Here is a 10997-nt window from a genome sequence, read left to right as displayed (position 1 = left end):
CGTGTCACTACCTGAGACCCTGTTGCTGTCCCCCTCCTTCCTCTCTGCTACCTCTAGCAGGTGCCGCCCCTGCCCACCCGCTACCTGCGCCTGCCAGACCCCAGCACTGGGCAGGGCTGGTGCAGCGCAGCGCTCACCCAGGCAATGACCAAGAAGCTGGAGCTGTGGCCCTGGCCCTACCTGCCTTGGAGCGTGCGGGCCTGGCCCCTGGGCTATGGACTGGCAGAGAACAGGGGCTACAAGCCGCAGGGCTGATGTGGTCCCGGCAGACCTGGAGCTCCACCTGCCCTGGTACTTCTACATCTCCCTTCTCGGAGCTGGGCACGTCGGCACCAGCCACATGCCAAGGCCTGGCAGGCAGATGCGAGAAGAGGGGATGGGTCATGGGGTCCATCTGCTTGGACCTGCAACCCCTGAGCACCAGGCAGGGCCCCACTTGTGCCAGCCGCAGCACAGGCCAACCCGAGAGGTGGAGAGCGGGGGGACTCTGCTGACCTGGAGGGGCCCGAGAGCCTTGCAGCCTCTAGTGGGAGACCAAGGACCCCGAGGTTGGTGCGGCAGCCAGCTGCCCTGAGCCCAGTTTTATTTGCAAATGGCAGACCTAGAACACCTTTTTTGAGTGTCACATGGAGTTGTGGGTGCCTCAAACGTGTGTGCTGTGTCTTTCCCCTTCCCGGCTTCTCAGACTTGCATTTCTTTCCCATTCCTGGTATGTCCTGGCCCCCTGCGCTGGGCGGAGGCAAGGGCTCCGCTGGCATCTCCTTGCTGCCTGCAGCTGCAGTCTTGCTGTCTTTCCCCACTGCGTCTCTCTGCTCCTCGGGCACCACATCAGCCCTGCAGCTCCCATCCCCTGCAGCAGCCTGGTCTGGGTCTCCAGGCCGGGGGTCTCCATGTTGCTGGCTCCACCTGCTCCCCTGTCACCGCTCACTTCTGGTGCTGCGCTGTCTCACATCGATGTTCCTGCTGCACCCCACCCAGGCCTCTCATCCATTGTGGCTTCCTCCAGGGCAAGGACCGGGTCTGTATTCCCTGTCCCAGAGACAGAGTCACCCATGGTGCTGGTGCTAGCTCTGCCCTGTTGCTCATCGGTGCTCACGGGCCCTGCTCTGCTAGTCTGCACTGACACGTCCACATTATCCCCGCCACTCCAGTCCTCTGCTTCTCCCTCTGGCATAGAGTCCTGGGCCGTCTCCTTCTCAGTGTCAAGGTCCCGGGGGTCGCCAGCTCTGCCCCCTTCCTCCTCACTGATCTGGGCCCCGGCCCCCTGGTCCCGCACAGACGTGCCTTCCTTTGTCCCATCATCTGTGTGGCTCGTGTCCCCGGCGTTCCCTCGTCCGCTTTCCCTTCCTTGGACGCAAGCTCCTGGGATGTGGGGGCATCCTGGTGTCCTGGAGCAAGAGGCGTCCATGGGGATGGTCAGCGCTCACTGCCCTGGGGACCTAGACCCTGTGCAGGACCCCCCGGCCCTCCCCACACACCTTCCCCTGGCAGGTGCAGCAAAATGCTGAGCCAGGCAGTCACTTGGTGGGACCTACGCGTTTTCCTCGACTGGCTGAGACTGAGGGTCACTCTGGCCCCAGTGCTGGCAGCCAGGAGCTGCAGTGTTACCACGTGTGCTGGCCTCAGCCCTCCCTGGGTGGGGGAGTGGAGTCCGGTCTCCTGCTGGGAGCTCCTGGCTCCAGCCTGAAGATCTTGGCATGCGGCAAGACTTGTGCCAGCACGTGGCCCCCTGGCCAGACGGCCCAGAGAGAGGGGGTCAGAACCGGGTCCCCATGACATCCTAGTGTAAAGGCGCTGACTGACCTGTGACCTGCAGCTCCCCGCTGTGTCTCTCAATGAGGGTCTGCAGGGCAACGTGCTCTGCCTCCAGGTCCCCCTCTCCACAGCTGCGAGGACCAGTCCGGCCTCCTGCTGGAAGCTTCCCATCCCTGGCTGGAACAGGCTGGTTACTGGAATTAAATCCAGGAAAAGCAACAATAAAATCCCTTCATGTGGGATTTAAGCATCTCACCTCATGCCCTTATTGAAGCTAATGGTGGTCAATAGCTATCTAGCATGATCTGCTAGCCCTAGGGCAGCTGGGGTAAAGAAAGCAAGGCTCTAGTAGCCTGACCGTGAGACAGAGAGCAAGCGAGCACCAACAGCTCCCAATGAGATGAACAGGAGGGAAATGCAGCAGTACTTAGAGAGCTCAGCACACAAGGCATTTTCCCCCTTTCATCCTTAGGTCTCACGCTCCCTTCCAACCTGGCTGTGGAATATTTATGCCTGAAGTTTCCTTATAGCTGCTCCATAAACCCCTTGTTCATTATTGCTAGTCTGGTGCTGTGTGGACCCCACCAGGCTAAAACTGATGTGCTGGAATCACTCAGCCAAAAGACCTGGTCATCAACTGATTTAAAACAATCTCTTGCCCCTCACTACCCCTTCCTAGTAATCCATGGTAGGGGCAATGCGGCTTGCACGTCCAGTCCCAGAGCAGTCCAGACTAGAGTTATCCAGCATGGTCCACTAAGGGGTTTTAGCAGCTTACCTTCTTAGAGAGCTGTTAAAAGAGTAGAAGTGAACATCTGCCTCTGTTTTCCCTACCCCAGGCAGCTGTGAAAAATGGCTAGTGTAGTAAAAGTGCGCAGTTCAGTGACTACAGCAAAGGCCGAGAGCCCAGAACACACCTGGGCTCCAGCCAGGGATCTGCTAATGGCTCTGTGCATGTCACCGCAAGCAAATTGTTTCACCCTTTTCTGCTCTACTTTCCCCATCTCTCAAGTGGAATAACTACCGTCTGGATATGTTACAAGGCCTAAAGATTTGTAACAAGCATTGAGATCCCTGAAGAGCAGGTAATATGTGTGACTTTTATTGGGAAACCATGGACAAACCCTTTTGGTGGTACTGGAGGTGGCAAAGCATCCAAATTCAGAGTGCTCCATGATGGACTGTAGGCTACGGGTGTCAGTGACTCACAGCCCCAATAATCTCTGTGTCTGTGCCGGAAGATGAGTGACAGGGAAGGCACAGAGATAGCAAGAGCCTGGGACAGTTGTGAGTTGCCTCAATGGCTTTTTTTTTCTCATTTGCGTATAGAGAGCTATGGTCTGTGGCTCTTATTTTTCTAAAGTCTGTCAGCAAAAGCAATCTGCTTCTAAATGCCTCTTGCTGCTCTCTCGATTTCTCATCATGTCTTCTGAAGTGAGCAAGAAGAAAAGGGATGAGAGCGGTCAGTCAGTCATGTTGCCATGTCATTATGTCAAGCAGATTTCTGACGGGTAAAAAATTACCACATTAAAATCCTGCATATGCTCAGTGACTTGGTATCTGTGATTAATGCTGAACAGTAGGGTAGCACAGCAGTCATTTGTCTAGTTAGCGACATTGCCGCGCGTTTGTGTTTCACGAGATTCTCCGCTCGCTGATAAACGAGGAGGCAGTGTCACATTGTTACAGGGGCACCTGGGAATGCAGGACTGGCCTGCTAGCGTCGGATGAGGGGGCTCTTTATTGAAGAAGCACAGTCCAGGCACTTGTTCTTTATTGCTTAAAAGTTTAACATATTAAACCAAGACAAAAGAGAATCTACAGTGGGAATTTTGACTGAATTCTCCTCCTATTGAAGTCCATGCAATGGACCTCAACTGCAAACCAATTCTGATTGGTTTTTGAAGATCTTGCAAAGGTTGATCAAAGTAATTTCCACCAGCTGCCGGGGTCCAGGAATTTCAGCTTAGCTCTACCTCCAGCCAGAGACCAGGTTTTGAACTTGTCTACATGAGAAAACGGTGCATGTTTTCAACATCAGGTTGTGCTGCTTTTATGAACACCTTGTAGGCCAATAAACTCCTGTTTAAGGAAGATTCAGACTTGGTGGATGCAACTGTTCCTAAAATGGCTTTGGGTCAAACTACTGTGTCCTGCCTTGTGGTCCCATGTTCATCATTTCACACTGGCTTGGGAAAAGAATCCAACTGGAGGGCGCAGGCAGAAGTAACACATTTTTCCTGATCTAGCCACGGAAAGCAGTCTGCAGGCATAACCAAACAAGTGCATGGCTGCAGACCGATTTTAAAGGGCTCAAGCCCATGAAAATATGAGGGTCGAGATAAACATGCTCCAGATGAGTGTGTTCTGTAATGTGTGTCTGCAGCGCTCCCAGCCTGTCACTGTTTTCAGACTGGGAGGGGGGAAAGGGAGTAGTGGGAGTTTGTTTTGGGGTTTTTTCAGCCTGCGCTGGAGGGTGTTTGTGGGGGGGCTCTAATCCACCCACCCCACCCTCCAATGCTAGCTGGGGAACCCCAAGAATGAGCTCCCCCTCCTCCTTTTCCCCCCTCCCATTCTGAAAACAGCAAGAGGCTGGTGGGGGGCGTGGCATGGCTATGGAGTCCAGGCTGCAGGCTCCCAGTTTGCAGTGGCTTGTGCCAGAAGCCAGGGGACACTAGAGCACGGCTCTCTGGCACAGTCAGCATGGGCTGTGTGGTCACTCCCTCTTCCTGCAGCCCCCAGGGTCTCTGGGATTTGCAGTCCAGAATCACAGCAGCAGGCTTCTGCAGGGTTGCTCATCACTTCCTCTTCCTGCCTCCTCCAGGATTTGTAGTCTACAGTCACAGCCAGCATTAAGTAAGCAGGGCAGGGCATGTCTGTAGTCAGGGGAAGGGAAGTTTTACCACTCTTCCTGGCCCCAGACCCGAGCAGGGGTACGCTGGGGAAGGGGGGCAGTGAACCAGCCAGTGAGTCAGTTCTCACTGCTTCAGCTGCTGTCTGGAGCAGACAGCCCAGCCCGGGGCTGCAAAATGCTGGCATGCTGGGGGACTGTGATTTGACTTGCACAGGAAGGGGTCTGGCACAGAAGTTTCATAAAGTTTCACTTAAGCCTGATACTACATCCAACCAGGTTTATCTTAAACTGGTTTCAGCCATTTTGAAACTGGTTTATGTGCTCTCAACTTCTATTCCGTTACAGGTTTAAACCAGTTTCTGATCATTTAAACCAGATTACGTGTAACTTCTGCCTCTAGCCTAGGTCGATTCCCTGCTTTGGCATGTAAGACCATTTGCAAATGTATCAAGTTTCACCTTGAGGCTAGCTGGGTGTGGAGCCCCACAGCTCTACCTGCCGGAGTGCTGTTCCAATGCTGCTCTCACACCCAGCAGCCTCACCAGGTGTTTCGTCAGGGGGCCACAGAGCCCTCTAATGTCTGAATATTCCTAATGGACACCTCATTTAGATGCATTATCAATACTTAGTACTGCACATAGTATTTGCTGTAGTGAGCAGTTCTGCTAACTCAGCAGTTCACCGGGATCTCTTTCGGTAGGCACGTTTTGCAGGATCAGGCCACTGACTCTGATACAAAGCAGTGATGCTAAACTGTCGCATGCTCAGCAGTGTCTGATAGAGATTCCTGGTCTGGACCATACTGGTGTCTATGCAAACCCTGGAGTGCAGTTGCTGTTGGCCAGACTTTGTGCTTGTTGAAAACTCCTCCTGAGAACTGTGGCTGAGGATATCATTAGTCTCAGTCAGTGTAATGATTCCCATTTTATAGATGGGGAAACTGAGGCACAAATCAATGAGTGCTCAAGGCTAGGGCAGCAGCAAAATGGAGAATATACTCCTGGTCTCCAGCCCAGTGATCTGACCATGAAGCACACAGCTTCCTCAGTGAGACTAAATATTTGAGTAAGGGGTAGAGCATTAGGACTGTTTTGCTCAGTCCTGTTGCGTATCTGCTGGAGGCCATAGTAAATATATAAGTATAAATCTTCCTTGACACATCAACAACCTGGTGCTGGGGTGGCAGGGTAAGTGTTCGGTACAAAACAAGCTGTATTTTGCATTGCCTTCCCTACAAAGCACGTGCACAGAATTAAACCTTTCTAAACAGAGGATGTGAAGATTATGTGGTGTGAATGATGCATAACAGAGAAGCAGACTGTCTGCATTGGAGAGAGCTAAAAGCAGTCATCAGAGTAATAACAGTGAGTTACTGAACCTGTGCGGGAACGCTGACAGCTCACCAAGTCACACGTGTCCTGGTGTTCACTGACGGCTCTGCAGTAGTAGAGCTTGCAGGAACAGCCAAACAGGATCGAGACAATAATCCACGCACAGTAACCCACACAATCCATAGTCTTGTCTCTAGCACTTGCTGTCTCAGAGGAAGGTGCAAAAAAAATCATGGAGACAATTATAAATTAGCCTGCCCACAGGAAGCATCTTCCCTGTCCCTGCCAGGTGAGAATTTTGTTTAAGCTCTTGAAGAACATGGTTCATTTCTATTCTATTTTACACTAAAGTAAAATATATAGCTATCCCGATCAAAAGAACAGCTCTTGCTGTTGACTTCCCACCAAGCTATCCACCTGTTTCCAACCTCCCTTCTTCAGGGAAGGTCTCAACACACACGTGCCAAATGCACCTGGATGCTGTCAATCTTCTACTACACAATGTTATCAGGCTACTGCGCATTAAGCGTCTCGTGTAGACGTGCCCAGTTTGTTCCAAATCCTAGTTCACCGGGGGACTCTCCGAAAAAGCAACTTTTTCAGGCCTGCTTGGAAGTGTTCAGAAAGGGAAAAGCAGATGAGGGGGCTCACAGAGCAGTTGGAATAAGCCAGCACCGAAGACAAACTGGAGGCTACAAAACCTGCTGAAGTCCCTGGAAGGCTGTGGGTTGCAGAGAGATAAATCATCACGGAAGAGGGGATCCACATCAGGATAAAAACTGTTAGCACAGTCAGGATCATGATGGTGGCCTTCTGGTTGAGATGGATGGTTACTGATGAATGGACTGTGACCCTCTTCCTGCACCAGAGGGACTGGATAATTCTGGAATAGCACAGAACCAAGAGCAGCACAAACGGCAGAAAGGCAATGCCTCCAAAGAGAACAAAGTACAGGAAGGTTTGCTCTGGGGTCATGAGGAGCATACAGAAGCGAGCATCACCAATCTCAATGACCCCTTGGTGCATCCAGTTGGGGATGGAGACAGCAAAGCCCATAAGCCACATGCTCATGCAAAGCCAAAACCTCTGGACCTTATTTGTTGAGAAGGAGCAGGTTGGATGGACCACTGCTAGGTACCTCAGGATGGATGTGGCCACCATGCTGTAGAAGCTGCAAAACATGGTCCACATGGAGAAGCTCTGACTGCTGATACAGATGGCCACCCCCAGCTGCCAGTCCTCATAGACAAAAGTGAGCAGCAGCACTGTGACATTGTACAAGAGGAAGACCAGATCTGAAATGGTGATGTTAACCATGAGGGTGTTGGTCATGGTGGAGACAGAGCTGCTGCTGCTGGCTTGAAGACCCTCAATCAAGACCAGTAACATCAACAGGTTTCCCACAAAGCCAACTAACAAAATGAGGCCACAGCAAGAAGCAAAGATGCATCTGAGCTGCATCTCAGTCAAGCCCAGGAAGCTGTATCCATGCCCATGTGTGGAGGTGAAGTTGCTTGTGGTGTTAGGAGCTAGAAAAGCAACTGCTGTGGTTGATGATAAGTCCATTGTTCCAGCCTGAATGAAAGGAGAATAACAGTCTCAAATGGCAAGAAGTAGAAATTGTTATTTAGGTTGCGCCTTCCATCTGATCCCATGCAAGCACTTCATAAACACTGCAGCAGCTTTGGAAGGAAGAAGATGAATTTACCAATGGGGTAGCACAGGGAGACAATGACTTACCAGAGTTATAGAGAGGCCAAAACTCCTCCTCCCTCTGCATGGCAAAACTTACCCTCAGCCAGGAAGGGATGGTCTTCTAAGCATTGTCCATGCACAAACCAAAGGGGTATCTCCAGAGTAACATTAGCTCTGCCAGGACCACTCACCAGAAGCTGATCTTCCACCTATCTGGCTTCCTCCATCCTCCTACAAAGCAGTGACTCCAGTTTTTTGCTCAGTCTCAGGTACTGGGTACCAGATCATGCCTCAGATCCCTTGACTGCTGCAGCAGCTCTATAGCCCCAGCAGAGCTAGCGCGGAAGGTGCTCCTGGGGTCTGGGTGGGCGATGTGCAGCACTGGGTGACCACAACTAAGAGAAGCACTTACTGTACACCCTTTGGGAGAAGAAAATAGTATAGCTGGGGCATACATGGGCTGGGATGAAGAAGGGGGTAGAGATGATGGTTGTTTCCCTTGTGATTTTCTGAGAGCACGCTACTGAACAGCATCTTAGGGGTCCTAGTGGATGCCATTCCCACTCCTCTAGTGCGTGGCAAGCCAGATAGAGAGGTCAAGGGGCCTGTTATAGACCTGCCAAAGGGCATCTACACTGCATCTGGGGTGCTCTTGGTGTGGGATGCTCTCAGGCCCACCCCACCTGCCCGCTCCCTCACACACCCTGAACTTGGAAATGCAGAGTGAAGCCATACTGGAGATGCCCCTGTAACAGCTTCACCACCACATTTCTGGGGTTGGTGCCTGCGAATGGAGTTGGTGCATGGAAAGCACTTGAGGGTGCCCCTTCCTGAGGACACAGAGGATGCAGACATGCCCTGGTGGAGCCCAGCTGTTTTAGCTCAAGAGATCTGTGCATGAAGATACGGAAGTCCCAGGTCTGATTCCCTGCTGTCAATGACTTGCCTGTCTCATGGCCCAGTGTAATAGGCTGCTCCTCAGCTGGGAGGAACAGATTTGCTACTATACGTTGCCAAATTTTGGACAAAACAGTTAAAAAAAAGCCTCTTTAGTGATCAGCAAAGTGCTCTTTCTCCTCCTGGAGAATCCCAAACCCTCAGCAAGCAGATTCTGTTTCATGCACAGAGACCAGCCATACACTATTGGCTCGTGTGACTTGTCACTCCAACTTCAAGGAAAGTAGCTAAGCAAGAGGGAACAAGAGTAAAGTCTCCATAAGAGACAGCAATGTGGAGCTCCACCTTGCTGCCATCTGGGCTGAATACAGGAGCATTTAATCTTTCTTGATTCATGGCCTCTATTTTTCCAACAGAATTATCGCTACCTCCAACAAAATTGGCAATCCCAGTTGTTAGTGCAGTATGCTCAAGCTTCCCAAGATTGGGTTAGATTGGATTTGCCTAATTTACATTTTGAGTTGCGGGGAGATTCATTAGAGTCACAGTTAGAAAGGCATATTGATAGGGATAATCAGATCACCCAGAAGAGAAAATTGTGGGGAGTTGGTGAAGGCAATCGGATGGCAAGGTTATCCCTGCAACATTACATCAGGATTCAACAAAAGAAATTGTGGTACCACACTTATTGTGTTGTGTGGGGAGAAAGCGCAGTCCAAAATTATATAGCTAAATTGAGATCCTGGTTACTGACTCCATCTCAATACAGGGGAACTCATGCCCCCACAATTGAGCAAATTACTGAACCCATTAAGGCGACCCCAAAGGTTCAGCCAAGCGGTACAACTCCTCGAAGAGTTGGCCGATCAACCTCCAGGAAAGGTAGGGGAAAAAAGAAAACTTAACAATATCGGAAAACAGTCCATAAGTTTTCCTCTCCTTCCCCAAGAAGAGGGAAGAAGAGCCCTTCACCCACCAAGTGAAGGTTTGCACCGCTTGGGCTCGTTGAAAGGGTTATATCAAAATGATGTTTTGGAGTTTAATCCAAAATGGAAGATTCCTGATATAACTGGAGCCCATTTGAGTGAAAAAGTGTGCCAGGATTTCCCTAGTAGGACATGGAAGTACCTATTCCCTGCAAGGTTTTGGCCAAAGCAGAGCATTTCCTTTAAGCCTAGGGAACTTGGTGTCATTAATAAGTACCCTATTAATGAGCTTGAGCATAAAAACCTGGTGGAAAAATATTTGGATAAGCTATTTGAGGCTGAGATCCTGTACAAGCGAGAGTCACGGCATGTATTATCATTCCACGATACACCTTTTCCTTGGGAGCTTAATGAGTTACTACCTGACAAAACATCTTGTAGTAACCATGACAGAAGAAGAACGAAAACTTCAGGGAATGGTAAAACTAAGCCAAAAGATATTCGGACCTATGTTAGATGCTCCCACAGGAAAAATAGAGACACTACCAGACAATCCTTCACCCGAAGAGGTAGCAGAGTGGATTCAACAGCCCAACCAATTCCATCAATGGTTGGCTTCACTTCCCACAGAACTGCAAGTGGAAGTCATAAAAGAAAAAATCAAGAATCAACAGCTAGCGGACTTCATGAGAGCTTATCCAGCTCCAGAAATTCAGCAAGCCGAGCAGCTGTTTACTGTGGAAGAAGACCAGAGGATAAAGAAAGCATTTCAATGTCATCAACAAATTTCGCAAAGGTTGGCAAACAAAGGGGTTGGGCGAGTAGACATCAGGTGCCTAGATATGATGAAATCACTAAATCTAACAAATGGAAGCGGTCACCTGATGGAGAACGTCAATATAACCCCTACATCAACTCCCATGTTGCCCAAGCCAACCGCAGCTTTTCTTCCTTATGCAAGGAGATTCAAACTGAGAAGGAACCTAACAAAAGGGGACCCCTCAGAGGACCTCAGTTTCAACAGAAAAATGGCTGTCACTATTTATATTCAAGTACTCTGGTACCTAGTGGCATTTCTGGGTCTGTTTTTCTTGTTAACTGCAGTGGAGTGTGGAAATTTAAAGGTGCAATGCAGAGAAAACAAAGTCAGAATTAGGCCTGGGTATTTGACTTGTCAAATAAAGTTCAGCCAATTATCAGTCAAAAATTGTAAAAAAAAAACTGCCAATGCATCAAAAGAATACAGAATAAAAGCACAAATTTTCCATTAAGTAATGTGTCAAAAAACTATACAAATCATATTTCTATTCAGCAAACTACAAAAAATGTAGATTTTTGTAAAATTACTATAATTGTTGACCAATCAAAAAATATGCAGTCAATTGACTGGCTAGTTGACAATATTTGACTAGTCAGTTGACCAGCTTGCCAACCCTAGTCAAGATTGTAAATGTAAATAGCAATGGGCACATCCCACTGAAAGATCCCATTCATCTGCTTCCAGAAGCAACCCCCTTTTCTAGTTTCATATACCTGTGT

At 49.7% G+C, this 10997-nt stretch overlaps 1 protein-coding gene and 1 long non-coding RNA gene across 2 annotated transcripts; both read right to left on the bottom strand.

Moving 5' to 3' along the window:
- Nucleotides 1-1272: 1272 nt before the first annotated feature.
- LOC109317482 lies at nucleotides 1273-1861 on the bottom strand. Its single transcript, XR_002103054.1, has 2 exons — nucleotides 1804-1861; nucleotides 1273-1388 (listed from the first exon to the last, which is right to left on the bottom strand). It is a non-coding gene; the product is annotated as an uncharacterized LOC109317482 (long non-coding RNA).
- Nucleotides 1862-6507: 4646 nt separating this feature from the next.
- Nucleotides 6508-7272, bottom strand: LOC109317463 (galanin receptor type 1-like). The gene has a single exon (XM_019546173.1). It carries the CDS (start codon nucleotides 7270-7272, stop codon nucleotides 6508-6510), a length of 765 nt encoding a protein of 254 aa, XP_019401718.1.
- Nucleotides 7273-10997: the final 3725 nt, after the last annotated feature.

This window comes from Crocodylus porosus, unplaced genomic scaffold, assembly GCF_001723895.1.
Source record: "Crocodylus porosus isolate Cpor-Errol unplaced genomic scaffold, CroPor_comp1, whole genome shotgun sequence".
Lineage (NCBI taxonomy): Eukaryota > Metazoa > Chordata > Crocodylia > Crocodylidae > Crocodylus > Crocodylus porosus.
Note: the sequence above shows the minus strand (reverse complement) of the source record. Positions and strands in the feature narration are given on the sequence as shown.

Excerpts from the sequence above, each read along its gene's own strand:
- LOC109317463 (XM_019546173.1), bottom strand. The coding sequence starts at position 7,272 with ATGACCAACACCCTCATGGTTAACATCACCATTTCAGATCTGGTCTTC.